This window comes from Cervus canadensis, chromosome 19 (assembly GCF_019320065.1).
Source record: "Cervus canadensis isolate Bull #8, Minnesota chromosome 19, ASM1932006v1, whole genome shotgun sequence".
In the NCBI taxonomy this organism is placed as follows: Eukaryota; Metazoa; Chordata; class Mammalia; order Artiodactyla; family Cervidae; genus Cervus; species Cervus canadensis.
The window spans coordinates 50,788,387-50,805,310 of record NC_057404.1 but is presented as its reverse complement, the minus strand read 5'-3'; the positions used below and the strand labels follow the sequence as shown (position 1 = coordinate 50,805,310).

The 16,924-nt window shown below is 39.3% G+C and overlaps 1 protein-coding gene across 50 annotated transcripts in view; it reads right to left on the bottom strand.

Annotated features, from left to right (window-relative positions):
- ANK2 (ankyrin 2) overlaps window positions 1–16,924 on the bottom strand; it is a 696,383-nt gene that overhangs the window by 63,187 nt on the left and 616,272 nt on the right. For 36 of the 50 annotated variants that reach the window (XM_043438156.1, XM_043438145.1, XM_043438133.1 and 33 more), the window contains 3 exons: window positions 9,666–9,810; window positions 2,990–3,092; window positions 2,189–2,292 (listed from right to left, as the gene is read on the bottom strand). In XM_043438156.1, coding sequence (XP_043294091.1) covers window positions 2,189–2,292; window positions 2,990–3,092; window positions 9,666–9,810 — 352 coding nt within the window. Of the gene's footprint in view, window positions 1–2,188; window positions 2,293–2,989; window positions 3,093–7,500; window positions 7,513–9,665; window positions 9,811–16,924 lie in introns of all 50 variants that reach the window. The other 14 variants (XM_043438144.1, XM_043438160.1, XM_043438135.1 and 11 more) reach the window with 2 other exon arrangements.

The following is a 16,924-nucleotide window of genomic DNA, read 5'->3' as shown; positions in this document are numbered from 1 at the left end:
CACTGGTTATTCCCATTCAGAGAATTCAGAATACTTTTGTTTCACTAATTAGAAACTTGCTAAAGATGTGTGTGTGGATTGTATAAATACTAATGGCTAAAATCTATTGAGTACTTATTCTTTCTAGGCAAAATGCTAACTAATTAAGAAGCATCTAATCCTTAAGTCTCCCCTATGGACTCTATAATATAACATTCATCTTATAGATAAGTAAACTGAAATATTTTATACAGCCTGCCCAGTGCCACATATTGAGTGTCAGGGCCAGGATCTGAATTCTGTTTGATATGATTCCAAAGCACATTCTTAACCATCACGTTATTGCTTTTTCAGAGACTGTCTTCCAAATTCAAATAACAACAAATCAGCAAGTTTCTCAGAGGTACTGGCTAGGTCTTACTCATCTGTTTTCCTTAGTGCCTGGCACAAAATTTGGTGTGTTGTAGAAGTCAACAGTGTGTGAAGAGAGAATACTTAAGTAAATGGAAAGGATAAAAAGATATTTGAGGGAACTAGTCATATGTTAATTACCTAAGTCAAACTTATAGTCGAAGCTTTATTACACAATGTTGTTCCTTTCTAATAGCTTATATAAAACAAATATATTTGACAACTGGTGCTTGTAGAAAATACCAATGCCAAGGCCCAAACAACAGAGACTGTGATATAACTGGTTTCAGTTGGGGCCTGGGCATCAGTATTTTTAAAGCCCCCAAGTGATTACCACGTACAGCCAGAGTTGAGGATTAGAGTCAGTGATCATGTTTCATAGTAAAAAAAATAAGCATCTTTAAAATCTTGGTCTGCAAAAAGACAATTTTTCTATGTCTATTTTGCTTAAAATAATATTGTCACTTTGTAGGCTGGACATGGACTTCAAATACTAGATAATGGTTTCTAAATTCTGATCTATTATCCATCAACACTCTAGGCCCAAGGTTTTTTTATTATTGTTGAAAAATTTAGTATGTGATGTTATGCTTTCTGAACCACTTATAGCTGTCAGATTTTAATTATCTCATTTTATACTTAAAATAAGTAAATTTGAATGAGGTTTAATTGGTTTTTATTCCCCTGAATAACATTTGCATCAAGAACTAGCTTTTACTTATTTAACAAAGAAGAGTATTATGATTATTTTCAATAACTAATTTTAAGAGCCTTTAACAGAAGATCAGATTAAGAAGTCCCAAATTTTAAACTACAGTATCTTAGAATGCTTTCCTGAAAGGAGAATATTTTAGAATAATAGAAACAAGAAAGGATCCATTACTCAAAATCATTCTGTGGATTATGGATAAGGAGTTTGGGATAATAATTTAAATCAAAATATTACATTTAGTTAGATAAAATATGAGCAGGGTTTAAAAAGTAATTAAAGAAAAACATTTTAAAAGTTTATTCATAATTATGAAATTATTATACAACTTGAAACCATTAAAATGTAAGGAAAAGACCGATTGTGAAGAGTATTACAATTTAAAACCCCTTAAGGAATTTATATTCCAAATAATTGAATTCTTCTAACTTAAGAATATCTTTAACAATACTTAAAATCATTAACTCAAAGTCCTACTTTTTAATGAGCTAATATAAATAGGCAGCATTTCTTAAGTAGTGGCATATATATTACCTGAATGATTTTAAAACGATAAAGTCATCTTGAGAACCTAACTGGTTGCACTCAAATCTCCCTTTTTAACATATTCCTACTTCAAGCATCATGTGAACTCCTCTGTATATCTATATGACTCAGACTCCTGTAAACATTATTTTAAATGCATTAATATGCAAGGAAAGGCATTTATTAAACTAGTCATTTAATCTTAGTAAACAGAACTTTCAAAAGCAAATGGATCTTGCCCCTCTTTTCAATGTATCTTAACGACAAAAATATGAATAATAAGGAGGCCACAGGTATACTCTGGTTAGTTAACAAGCTATTTGACGTAGTCCTATGCGTTATTTTAAAACAATGGTCAGTTCTTCCATGCTGAATTCAACCCTTTTTGCTGGTCTGTTTGTGTGGAGAGAGTCCGTGGCAGATAAAGCGGATAAAGCATGACCTTTTTAAAAAAGGTCACTTCCCCTGTAAGCTAGCCATCAGCTAAAGCTACTGGACAAAGCTGTTATTTTCACTCATCTCTTTTTACCTCTTGATCTGGATACATAATATTGATTTACTCACCCTGAATGAATAGGGCTGGAAGAAAGAGCCACGTTGTCTAAGTTCTCAGTGCCCCAGCTTAGACGATAAGAATTCCTTTCTGCCTCCTTGGCTAGAGTTGTCACCTAAACACAAAGAACACTGGATTTAATAAGAAAGACTTTCTTTCAATTAAATTAAAATATAATGAACTTCAAAAATTGGCATCACAGGAAAGTGGTATTACATGGGAAAACATTCTTTTAAAAATATGATATGAGACTAAGGCATTTAAAATATATCTTTATAATGTATTCCAATTTAAATTACATTATTGATGTAGGGTTACACTTGAGAAGTTGTCTCTGAAAAATGTAGGTTTCATCTACTTTCTTATATACAGTCAAAACTGATAAAATCATATCTAAAATTAAGTTCATAACAAATTCTACATCTTTTCTCATAGAAAACAATTTTAAATATTGAGAGACATAGTTTAACCTGTACCTTTTATCTTATACTTTAAAATGCATCCAACCTTACATTTTCCTTTAATAGAGATTACACAAAGAAATTGAGTTTTATATATAATCTTCATAGAAGAATCCAGCATAGCTGAAGACACAAGTAGTATATTATTTTAGAAAAACTCTGCTCATTGAGAAACGCAGCAAACATTCTTTATGCTTTTGAAAAACTTGTAAATCTCTTATCCTAGGCTTATCGACTGAGTTAAGACAGTTTTTTTTTTAGGTTAAAAATCTTCCTCCAGACATTTCCAGTGTCAGAGAATGTTAAAAAGGTCTCCAGAAAACAGAAAGGTAAAGGCAAAAAGTCACATACCTGGTGACTGGGGATCACAACCGTGTCGTCGATCATGGCGCTGTCCCTCAGGTAGGAGGCATGGCTTAGGGTGTGAGACCTGTCGGAACTGAAGGACCGAAGGCTGGTAGGTTGGCAGGAGGTCATGGTGATTTACCAACAGCAGTAGTAGGGTTGGGAGGATGGAATGATGAGCCGAGCAGGAGAGTGAAAAAAGCGTGCTATTAGCTAACAGTGCAACTTCCAGGGGGACATAAATCGCAACCGTGGAAGAAGGAAACACGGGGCTCTGTGTTGCCACACCTCTCTGTCCAGCAACTAAACTAACACATCTTTTGACTGGTTCCTACCACTCAATGGCCAGGGCACAAGGGAATCCAGAAGATAAAATCTGATCCTCCTAATCTGATTCATTTTCTTCCCAGAAATGTTTTAAAACCAGCAACTGTAGCTTACTGCCAGTATAAGAAATTCACACAGAAAGTAATTCCAGGATAGAGTGCTTAAATCTGTGTTAAATGTAAATCTCCCTGCAGCTAGGAAAAATATGAGTAGAGTAGAAGACAGCCCTCGGAGAGAATGAAATGAAAGCACAGGTTTCGTTTTCACTCCTTTTCCTTTGTCTCCACACCTCTTTCTCCTCCCCTCCCAGCTGTGAATGACTGAAATCGTCGGTGCACACCCCTGGAAGCTACACGAGATGAATGGTGGCCAGATGCGTGCTTCCTGTGGAAGCAGGGTTTCTCCTGTTTGTCTCTGGTGTTTCCAATAAAGGTATTTCAAAGGACAGCACTGTTCCCTGTGCGTGTCCTGTGTGTGGTGAGTGAAGCACCAAAGAACGCTGGCTGCTGTGGCAATGAGATGCAAGAGCACAGAAAAACGTTCCTAAGACCAACCCACACCACACGCGCACATCTGCCAGCGGACACTGAGCAGAACTGAGGTTTGGCTTCACAACGGGATTCAGGCCTTGATAAGCGATGCTTTACATTGTCGGCAAATCTGAATTTCAGAGTTCTGAATTACATACTCATGTGCAACGGGTGAAACTCGATATGTGCACAGAGGCAATTTCCTTACGTCCTAGTCAATTTGTACAATCAAATGATAAATACATTGGTATCTTAAATAAACTATATTTTATACATGGTAGCCCAAGAATTAAAGATTTGTATTCAAAGTAGTAGCCCAAGGCCCACAGGGGAAAATAAAGAGATAGGCAAACTTTCAGTATTTATAGAAGCAAGATTTCATTTACTTTTAGCTAGTAGGTATTTGGCCAGTGAAGCGCTATAGAATTATGGACTAAACATCAAGTTAGCAGATCTATTAGTAGAAACTATTTTCTTTTGCAAATATACCTAAGTTTGTAAGCCATATATTGTCATCTTTGAGAGGTGTCAAAATCTCCAATTATCTTTGAGGAAATCATCACTTGGTAGATAATTTATAGTAATTGGGGTCTTCTCCTATTTTGCTGTAAGATCTATGCCCCCAAAGTAAATGCTGAATATTAGAGGGTAAGTGACATGAATCAAAAGCTAAAGTATCTGATCATATGTTTTTACACCTATATAAGTCTGTGTGTTTATAATACAATTAAATTTAAACAGAATTTGTCAATACATGATCTTATGTTCTACAGGCTCTTGGGGAAGATAGAGGCTCCTGACACGGCCATGGCAGGAGCCTGGATGCCAAGCAAACCATTCACAGGGGTTTCAGTCCTGGCACCAGGAAGCAGCTTATATTACAGCTATTTTTACAGCTGCGCAGCTAGATTTGATGGTGCACTTCATAAATGGGCTACTGTGACTAACCTTAGCCTGACTTTGAAATTGAGGATAGGAAGGGGATTAAACTATTGGGGACAGGGGTCTTTAATCTCAGCAAAAGCTTGTCTCAACTGGCGGACTTTTTTTTTTCTCCCTGCTTTAAACTACAAAGATAACTAAAGATTCACTTGTATGTGTTCTGTTCCAGGCAGCACTAGATCAACAGCTCTTAAATTCTATTCTTCTTTATTTTGTTTTGAATTGAACCAAGAAGGGAAAAATAGTAGAGAGGTCAACCTCTTGAAATGATATGTTGTCTATGGGCTCCTCCATCTTCCCCCATCAAGTTCTACTGGGTTGAGATGTATTAATTACACAGTCTCTTTCCTTGGCTTTGAAATTCATAGATCCAGACAGTGAATTTATACATTTAAAAGTGCTAGATTTATATTAATGAAAAGCACAAAAGGATCAATAGGCCCTGGAGTGCAGGAATAAAAATGCCTGCTCATAACAGCAAGTAGAGACTCCATCACTGTGTAGAATTTACCCTTAAAGGCAGCCCTGGAATAGAAGAAACACAGGTGTCAAAAAGAAAATGGATATTTAGCTTGGATGGGCACAAACTGAATGGATTAAAAAAAAAAAGATGCCTCAGTTAAGACCCAGTGACGTGGCTGCCACCACTGTAAAAGTGTAAACTTTGAAAGAGGGCAGCCAGGTCTCAATTGCTACTCTCAGGGAGGTCCCATAACTCAGTGGAGGTGTGTCTGCTTTAGGAATGAAGTATTTAAGAGCTCCTTTGGGTGTGAATGTAAAGAGGTATTAACGAGGTTTTTAAGAGTTCCTTGGAACTCGAATTTAAAGCCACATCCTGTAATCAATGTGTCAGTAATAAAGGTGGATTACTCATATCCATCAACCTAATACCTGGGTCTACCTTTCAACTAGTTTTGAACCAAGAGGAGCAAAGGGATGTTGGTGCTATTTTTTGTCTTTCCTAGAGCCCAAACACAAAAGAAATACAGAGGGAGAAGACAGGAAACAAAGAGACAAAATGATCACAAAAAGGAGATTAGGGTAGGGAGAAAAAGATATTAGGATCTACAGACAGAGAGTGAGGGAAGTTAGAGAGAGTAAAGAGAATGAGTAAGTTAAAACCCTATGTCTGAATATCTCTACCCTCTGATTTTATTTTAGCTCTCTCTGTTTACTGCCTTATAAAATGCTAATTGGTATTTAATCAATGTTTATAGTTCTAATTGCTCTTTTTTTATGATATTATAGAATCTACTTAAATGAAATCAATGAAGTTAGAGTATTCTAAGAGTAAGGAAATTCTTCTCTCCTTTAGAATAATGACTATAATTTAAGTCTCTGGATCAGAAAATGTCTACTCTGATTTAAAACACTGCTGCTGCTGCTAAGTCGCTTCAGTCGTGTCTGACTCTGTGCGACCCCATAGACGGCAGCCCACCAGGCTCCCCGCTCCCTGCAATTCTCCAGGCAAGAATACTGGAGTGGGCTGCCATTTCCTTCTCCAATGCATGAAAGTGAAAAGTGAAAGTGAAGTCGCTCAGTCGTGCCCGACTCTTTGCAACCCCAAGGACTGCAGCCTACCAGGCTCCTCAGTCCATGGGATTTTCAAGGCAAGAGTACTGGAGTGGGTTACCATTGCCTTCTCCTAAAACACTGCAAGTAAATTCAAATAGTTTGCAACAGAATTGCCACTTTTTAAATAGGTCAGAGGTGGTGCTGTTCAGTTCAATTTGCAATAACACATATCTATAGAAGTGTAAATTTTTACTCACTGCTCAGCTAAGGGATGAGCCAAAAGATTTTTATGATATTAAATTTATACTTTTTCACCATGATACAGCTGCTTATGGACACATATTAGGTGGTACAAAGTTTGCAATTTCACTGAAAATTATAATAATTACTATCCTAGCAAGCTGCATGATTTATTAGAAATTCAATTAATGGTGCTTTCAAACCTATTATAACAAGTGAATATCCCCAAATTCAGTGTGTTTGCTTTAATACATGGGGAAGCTTCTGTGGTTCACTGTTACTTAGTTCTGCACTGACTCTGAATAGCATTTTTTAATTTGTAAGCAATAATAAAATAAAATGGAAACAAAATCCAACTAATCAGATCTTGGTTGTATTCCTATTCAATGTAATCAAAGTTTAGCTATTTTTATTCCTCTGCATCCTTATACATTTTAGGCATCAGAATAATTTTTTCCTATCATCTCCAACTATAAATAGACTAATCACATTTCTTTTGGAGAAGGAAATGGCAACCCACTCCAGTGTTCTTGCCTGGAGAATCCCAGGGACAGAGGAGCCTGGTGGGCAGCAGTGCACAGGGTCGCAGAGTCGGACACGACTGAGCGACCTCACAACAAACACCTTTCTTTCGGGGAAGCCACGCTAATGTTTGATCAGCCACAAGGTGGTGCTGTGACAGTTAAAATAAAGTCGGGCTGGGGGCATGTCACAGACTTTCATTCTAGTAAAACATTCCCCCTTCTAGCTCAAATATTAATAGATACTCAATTTAATACATAAAAATCCTAATTTGAGAATAAATCCATAATTCTAGAATATAAGCAACCCTTGCCAAAACACACATGCACACACGCACACACACACATACACACACACAATACACATATATTGAGCAGTAAGCAGGGAAATGTGGATGTATCCAGGAAGGTCATGTTTTCATGCTATGCAATTAATACCTACCTGGGCATGGTACTATTGAAAGCACACCAAATAAAGAAATGAGAAGGAAAAAATGATTACCGAAAAAGATAACATATTCAATTGGCTAAGCAAAACTAAAAAAAAAAAAAAAATGCAACCATGAAAATGAAATGCTGACTTTAACGCCAACTCAGAAAGGATGAATGCATCTTGTGTTTTACAAATGCAAGTGTGGCCCTGGACAACTGATCATGTCTTCATTGCTTCATATCCCCTGTCTCTACAAGCTGAGAAGTATTCAGTTTAGGTAGAATCCTCAAACCACTGATACTTGTCTTACAGAAAGTATTGTTCTAAATCTTTCTCCTTACTAAGTATTTCAAAGTAGGCAAAAGGATCAAGTTAAGCACTTATTCTTAACAAGAGAAATCAAGCTGAAAAAAAACAAGGATTTTTGGATAACAGTAATATGATTATTCACAGATTACTGTGAATTTTTGCAAGGCCATAAATATTTTATTGCAATTTAAAGTCTTTCAAGAATCTCAGGTTGTTAGGCTCAAATTAAGCAGTGTATCAAAATTCAGAATCTAGAGCACTGGCCCCTCATAAGCTCCCCTATCCTCCCTCTCCAAGCAGCCCCTCCTATATCCTGATCCCAAGGACCCTCTCCATCTAAGTCACTGCAGCCAATGAGCCAGTTGGGTCTTCTTCCTCTTCCTCGCCCACCTCATAAAATCTGTCACCACATCTGGCCAGTTCTGCCTCACTGATAGGTTCTCAAATTTTTCATTTCTAAAATTCTCTCCAGGATTGCCACCACCCAGGTTAAAAGGTCAAGTCTTGTCCTAGCTACTCCAGTGAACATTGCAGCAATAGTCTCTCAGATGGTTACCAGAGGGGGGCAGCCCTTTGACAAAGCCGCTGAAATTCACCCTCTATCTCGCTGTCAGAGAGAGCCATCCAGAATGCAGACGAGGCCTCCCCGCCTTCACACTGGCGCTCCAGCCGCATCACACTATGTTTCTCTCACACACCACAAGCCTTTGCTCACCTCACTAGAGCTTCAAATGCCCTCCCTGCCTTTCCTCACCACTATTACTCATCATTCCTTCTCGACCTGGGCTCATCCGCTCCGGGAAGCCTGAGCCTCAGGGATTCGGGGGCACTGTGGGTACCGCTGGCCTCACCCTTCTCTCATGCCATTAGATTAGGAACTCAGCAATTGTATCTTAGTCATCCTTGTACCCCAGCACCTACCACAAAGCCAGTCCAGAAAGGCACTCATGTGTACATTGAATTTAAAAAAAAAAAGATAGGAGGGAGGCATTAGTACTCAAGGAAAAAGCCCAAGGTAGGCTTGTTTTTGCTAATTATCCCTTTAGCATTGACTACTCTCTAAAGTATTTATTTCTTAAACTCCACATATGCTGGATATAGCCAAAAATAGAGCCAATATTAAAATTATAAACCTGAGATTATTGATTGGCAAAAGATATCACATTGTATGAATAATCACACACAACCTAAATTGGCAGTCATGAGGCACCATGGAATGTTCTTAATCAGTTTGTCTCAAAAAAGAATAAACACCTGATGTGCTAGTTAGTAATAACCCCCCAAACTGATTTTATATTTCAGAACAAAATGTAAACCTCCCTGGATCTGGTGATAAAACCTGGTCTCCTTCAGATTTTGCTCAAACTGCTTTTGGTATCCAGGCTCTTGGGGAAGTCTATTCCAATTCCTTTTCAAACAGTCAGTTCCAGGCAACGTTTCCTTCTCAATTTGTTATTTTTAAATCCTTCTTCACAATATAGTTTGGTTCACAGAAATGATTCCACTAACAAGAAACCCCAAGGGGATTTGGGAGCACCTGTAATGCCACTGAGTAAAGATTGCCCCTAAGGCAAAACCATCCTTTTAATTTGCCTAGAGAAAAAGTTGTAGGTGATTAAAAGTATCATACTTTAATGGTTCAGAGCCCTTTATTTATCATGACTCTGCTTCTTACAAAGTTACACTTTCACTGAATTGCTTACACTCTCTAGGCCTCCTTTCCTTTAAAGCGGACACAGAGTTGCTAGAGACGCAGTAAGATCATACACCAACTGCTGAGAGTATAGGACACCCGTGAAGTGTCCACGATCGTGTCTACTTCTTTTTATCACTATCGTCACAAAGGGAGCGCTTTCTGTGAATACCTGTCGGAGCGGCCTCCCTCCAAGCTGTATCGCAGGTAATTCATGCCGTCCAGGAACTGGCTGCTGGGCAGGGAGTCGTCACCCAGCTCCTTCAGGTCCTCGGGCCTAAGGTACTCGCCCCCATCGCCGGTCACTGTGTCATCACCTTGAAACAGTCGAGAGAGATGGGGACTTACTTGTTGAATGTAATGTCAGCGACAAAATATGATTATAATTGTGAGAAAAATCAGCACAAGAGCATTGACATCACTGAAATACTGCAGACTGGGAAAAAACAGAACACACGCAATTACAAAGTGCTGAAACTCAGGGAAACAGTATTTGACCCACTTTTCTACTACTTAACAAGAAGAAATAATTACCTGAGTTGGAAATCTTTTAATATCAGTCATCTTTCTTTACTCATTTCTTATCATAATAGCTGATTTATAGCTTTATATTTAACCTAATAATTAGTACAATATGCACAACTTAGCTTCTGAATGTGGTTTCAATAATTTTATACACAGTAGCCAGCATTAACAGTCTTCATGTCATCAACAATATGCTAAGAAATATCTACTACTCTAAAACAAATAAGAAGTGTACTAAATGGAGTTAATAAGGCTTATATACAGATATTAACAAACTATGCACATTAGGAAAAGAACACTAGGACGAAGTGGGCAGATTGTGACATTTTAATAAACAACCAGGGATTTAATTTTAAAAACATTACAGAGCTTAGAAAGGATGCTTTGGGATGGCTTCCCAAAGGTGAAGTACCAGGGAAAAAGTGAGTTAAGTAATGAAGCAGTGGCAGAAAGAGATGACAAAGTGTTGTAGTGTCATCTGGACGCACAGATGGTGCGAGTACATTCCCTGCCCGTGAACTGGAATAGAACACTTTCAAAAATACAGATTTCAGGAAATTCAACAAATGATACCTCATTCACACAAATGCTCTCTCTCTCATTAATGTGCTAGAATGGGGGAATAATTTAGCTAAGAGAAACTATTTTTGAAGACCCTTTAAGGGCAGTAATCACACAAAGCCTGAAAACCTACGTAAGGGAAAACCTGAAGGAATGTACTTCATTCTTTTAAGTTAAATATTATTTTAATTTCTTCCATTAAAAATAACTATTTCAAATCAGCACTAATTTATTTATAAAGACACAGCATTAAAGAAATATAAGAAGCATGTCTTCAGCATTTCATTACTTCCGTGTATATATGATCTTAAGAGCCCATAATCAAAATATCATTAGCTTTCTAAATTACTTAAAGCTAAAGACAGTTTGAACAAAAGATCTTGCAGTAAATAGAGATGCAATTTATTCACCACTGGAGTTTTTTCTCAGAATCATTACACTTAATATTTGGCAGTTACAAGTCTCATCATTAAAATTACTTTTTATTTTTCCTCAGTGAAATAATTATATTTTTATTTAGTTTTAGTTGAGTGAGCCTACACAGAATAGTAATTAAAAGTTCAGTCTTTAAAATCAGATAGACCTGGTTTAAAATTCTAACTCTGCCACTTACTGGCCAGTCAATCTTCCCATGAGAGTGATACTAATAATCTATCTCACACGCTGGGGATCTGAATTAAATAATACATAAGGACGTATTATAGAGTTCTAGAATATAATATTACTAGGTATTATTTTTGTTAATACAAAATGGTCAAAGTATTGACACTTTGAAATACAAGCTAAACTTCATTTATGCAAAATAATTTTTGAAAATATATAAAGAAAAATATAATTGCACTGCTTAAACAGTTCATAAGTCTGATAACTCTAATGAAAACATGAGTAAATTTTTAAAATTAATTTTGTTAAACTGGTTCCCCCTCAACTCTTGTATATAATCTCTTCTTCAAAGTGTTCCCTCACAAAACCAGATGCAGCAACAGCAGCAACCCATAGGCAAATAACAACACAGATGCACATGAAATGCATGATGTTAGTTAACGTTAAGAACCAAAAAGGCCAAAGGAGAGACAGATCTCTTGTAGTGCAGTGGGTTGAGCAGTGTCCCCCCAAAATTTCATTTTGTCAACTTGGAGCCCCAGGAGGTGGTCTTATGTGGAGTCAGGGTCCTTCTAGATGTAAAAGAAGGATTTAGATGAGATCATATGGGATAATTTCAAAAAGAGTGTTTTCACAAGAGACAGAGAAGGACCAAGAGAGACTCAGAGGAGACTGCCGTGTGAATGCAGATGCTAAAGAGATGCGTCTATAAGCCAAGGAACACTAACGGCTGCTGACAGGCACTGAGGCTGGAAGACGTGATCAAGGGTTCTTCCCTACAGCTTCCGGAGGCAAGCATGGTCCCACCATGGACTTCCAGCCTCCAGACCTGTGTGAGAATAAATCTGTGGTGATCTGCTGCAGTAGACCTAGGAAATTCCAGGGAAGCTGCAAAAGGAATCGCTGAAGAAGGAATGGGAGCTGGTCAATTGATTGGGGGCAATTGTGATGGGCAGCTGCTGCTGCTGCTAAGGTGCTTCAGTCGTGTCCGACTCTGTGCGACCCCATAGACGGCAGCCCACCAGGCTCCCCCGTCCCTGGGATTCTCCAGGCAAGAACACTGGAGTGGGTTGCCATTTCCTTCTCCAGCGCATGAAAGTGAAAAGTGAAAGTGAAGTCGCTCAGGCTTGTCCAACTCTTCGCGACCCCATGGACGGCAACCTACCAGGCTCCTCCGTCCATGGGATTTTCCAGGCAAGAGTACTGGAGAGGGTTGTGTGATGGGCAGAGATAAGGGTATTTCAAGTGACAGGCTGGTGTGTAAGGGATCATGGAGGGCAGCAAAAACAGTATGAATATAAGAGTAACATGCATTTCTTACTGAGAGAATACTAAGTGGAACGACTTAGCATTAGTCAGTGATCATGTTGGTGAGCAATGGGAAAAATCGACGAAGAAAGCCTGTCTCTGAACACAGCAATGAGATCAGGAAGCTTGGACATTTTATTACAGGACTTGTGGGACTTTCCACTATTTCTCCCTCTTGTATAACTGGTAAGTCTTTACACAGGAGTATTTTTATGAGTCAAATAAGTTGGGATTCCCCCTTGGTTTATTTCTGGGAGACAAAAAGTTCTAAGATCAATTCTAAGACTTGGCTTATTAAAACACAAGTATTGTTTGGATATAAGCCTAAATTATTTCAGAAAAAAAATGCAAGTTTTGTTAACCTTTGAGAAAACTAAGCCTTATTTATGAAAAAGTGGAGGGAATGACTGAATTCATGATGACATATAAAACAAGCTGTACTTCATGGATCCCTTGAGCAAAAGGCCTACAGAACTATTTAAAACCCAAAAGTCTGCTTGAATGTACTCTCTCGTTCTTGCTCTATCCCCTACTCTACTACCCCAACCCTCCTCTAAGATCCAGCAATCAAATAGTTGAGCTTTGCCTTCTAGCATCAAATTCCTAATTTCACCCAGACTGAGGCATCCTACCCATCCCCAGAGTCAATTGGCTTTTGCATTTCATCTTGCTTCTCATAATTTGCCAGCTCTCACCAGTCTCTTAGCAACCAAGATGGTTACAGAGAACAAAGACAAGTCACAATGAGCTTCAATTTCTTCTTAAAATTACTCACAAGTGAAAGCATGAGCCACTCAGTCATGTCCAAATCTTTGCGACCCCATGGACTGTAGCCCACCAGGCTCCTCTGTCCATGGAATTATCCAGGCAAGAATACTGGAGTGGGTCGCCATTCCCTTCTCCAGGGGATCTTCCTGACCCAGGGATCAAACCTGGGTCTCCTTGCATTGCAGGCAAATTCCTTACCATCTGAACCACCAAGGAAGCCCCCAAATTACTCAAAATTCCTTAATAAAGTAGGGCTTACACTTCAGGTTCTCTGTCTTATTCCTCCCCTTCATCTTCCCCTCTTGTCATCCCTGAGTGGACAGAAGGTTTACATGGTGAAGGAAAGAGAAGAGAAGGTCGCCCAGCTGGACTCACTCCCAGTGTGGATAAGCAAGGCCCAGTGTCAGCAGTTTTACCTTGTAGAAGATGCAGATGAACTTAGCCTTCCCCTCCTGTGCATGTAGTCATATTAAAAGACAGAAAGAAAGCAACTGGAAGAGGACACTTTTAATCAAATATATAAAATTGAGTGACTGTGGTGATAAGTCAATGCACAACTGAAAAGCCCCTTATTTCACTGAGGTCATGAGAGAGTGGATGTCCTTTACATTCTCCCTCATTTCTGCATTTTGATGGTTTTATTATAATGGTATCTGCCTAAGACAGCTGCTACATTAAAAAAATCCCCTCCTAGGCTCTGTATTACCAAATGTGAAGTTCAAGGCTTTCGAGACCCCTATGGTGGCCTTGTGTCCATCCTGATGCCTGACTATGTTTCAGAGTCACTCAGTCGTGTCCAACTCGACTCTTTACGACCCCATGTTCTGTAGCCCGCCTGGCTCCTCTATGCATGGCATTCTCCAGGCAAGAATACTGGAGTGGAGGTCCTACAGTATAGCACATGAAACTCTGCTCAACATTATGTGGCAGTCTGGATGGGAGGGGAGTTTGGGAAAGAATGTACACGTAAATGTATGACTGCTTGGCTTCCCTGATAGCTCGGTTGGTAAAGGATCTGCCTGCAATGCAGAAGACCGCAGTTCGATTCCTGGGTCAGGAAGGGATAGGCTACCCACTCCAGTATTCTTGGGCTTTTCCTGTGGCTCAGCAGGTAAAGAATCCGCCTGCAATGCAGGAGACCTGGGTTTGATCCCTGGGTTGAGAAGATCCCCTGGAGAAGGGAAAGGCTGCTTACTCCAGTATTCTGGTCTGGAGAATTCCATGGACTGTTTAGTCCATGGTGTTGCAGAGTCAGACACGACTGAGCAACTTTGACTTTCACTTTCATGTATGGCTGAGTCCCTTTGCTGCCCACCTGAAACTATTACAACATCGCTAACTGACTGTACTCCAATATAAAATAAAAATTTTAAATAAAACAATAAAAAAGAGAATACTTAAGTGGGTTATGATTCCCTTCTCCAGAGAATATTCCTGACCCAGGGATCAAACCCAGGGCTCCTGCATTGCAGATGGATTCTTTACCGTCTGGGAACAGATTCTTTACCCACCAGGGAACACTTACATCTCAGAGAGAAATGGCCAAAGATGCAGAATCCCAACTTGCTGGCGTCAGTGGCCAGATGCTAACCCAATGTTGGAATTATCTGGAAAGGTACGTACTTAGGTAGTATTCTTGCCATAAAACTCCTCTCCCAGAACATGTGTGTATGAACCATGCTATTTGATGGTGTCTGCAGTGTGGGATGGAAAGCAGAAATATCTATAGAAATTAACAGAAAATGAAAAATAAGTCTGGGAAAAACATGATACAGCTAATGCTTTAAATGTTATTATGGCGTCCAAAAAAATAAGACAATCATATTCTTGCCTTTCAACGTGGTAAGAGGACTTCTACAGTCCAAGGCGAGCCTATCCTGGCCTTTAAACTCTCATCTTTTTTCATCTTCCTAAATTCCTTGTCTGCTAGATCCTTTATCTTTGACCTCTGCATCTCTGCTAGCCCTTTCTTTCCTCAGAAACATCCATGTTTCTGCCCGCTTTGAAATACAGCAACCTCTTCCTCCAACTCTAAGGCCTTCTTTATTTCACACTCTGAGTCCTTTTCCTTTCACAAACAGAGGCTTTCGTTTTTACAGATTAATCAGTGGCCAAGAGGTGACTTCTTTGCAAAACTACCCTCCTTAATTTTTCTGATGTAAATCCTCCCTGGTCTTCCCCCTTACATCTTTGAGTCTTTCTTTCCAGTCTCCACTCTCCTTAAATGTTGATACTTCCCTTCCAAACTTTCTTCTTATTTGATACATCATCATGTGTTTTTAAAACTTCAAAGATAACCTATATTTTGCTTACACACTTTCTGTATCCATCCCAAACCTCTCTCACAAACTTAACACACACATTCAAATGTTTCCTGGACTTCCCCACCTGAACTTGCTATAAGCGTCTCAGATTCAGCATGGTGACCCCCGCCTCATCTTCTTCCCCACCTTCCTCTCTATCCATCTGCTTCTGTCTGCAAATTCCCTACATGAACAAGCAGTACAACTACTTACCTACCTGAGCCAAGGCGGGGAAAAGGGATACAGGTCTACTTTCAGATAAGATTCTGAATTTAAATACTTAACCCTTATTTGTTCAAGGACAGTTCTACAGGCTTGGAAAGAGTTTATGACAGAGTGGTTATACCCTAGCATTCTTCATCAACTGCCTTATTTGTTGTAAAACAAATCAACAAAAAGTAACCCCCCCTTTTTTTTTGCATCATAACAAACCTAAAGTGAACTTCCTTTCTGTTTCTTATATTTGAACAACCCTTTCCCTGACATTACGTTTTCACTTACTTAACAGAATTCTGACTTCCAGGTTTTAGGATTTAACTTTTTTTTCATTGTATTCTCCAATCATTCCAAACAACTTCATGAAAACCCTTTCCTACTAATTGTATAGCATTAATGTACTGCTTGCTGTCAAAGTTTCCTGTTTTGTTATCTGGAAACTAAAGAGTCCTCCGGGCCAGAGCCACTGCCAGTCTCTAGAGGGCACAGACCACAGGATTATGGTGACAGATCCACACGTACAGGGGGAAGGGCCCAGGATTCTCCCTCCTGACAACTCTGCACAACGCCAGGAAGAAGGAGACTCTCTGAAATGCTCCCGAGGTCTCTCCCTCTCAAGGTTACTGAGCACTTCTGCAGATAAGTGCGTAAAGAACTGAAATCTGGGGGAGGTGCCGTCCTAGGGTCAAGAGTCCACAGTGGAAGTGGGTCAGAAGGAAAAGACAGATGTGCCTCTGTATTTCATCCCAACACTCAGCCACTCTGGAGTTCTCTTGATTATTAGGACACATCATCCCAGAGAACTAGTGGAGAAGTTCGTACAAACCTCCCGCTCACAAATCCCTGAGTATAAGGGATACACGGGTCACATTTCCACAGGTAATTTAGTTACTCAGGTGTTCTAATCCCAGAGCCCCATCATATAACTTATGGCTGAGGAGCTGAGTCAGCAAAGACAGGAAGCAGCTCACAATCCTTTGAAGATGTAAAGGATTACATTGACGGCTTGGTTTTAGTCTGCACAGTAGACTAGACTGAATTCTCATGTCTCTTTTTCTTCCATTTCTCTGCCATCCGACTTATTTTACATCCCGACTGAGCTATTACAGCAGCTTTCCAAGTGGGTTTAGATTCCAATTCTCCCACT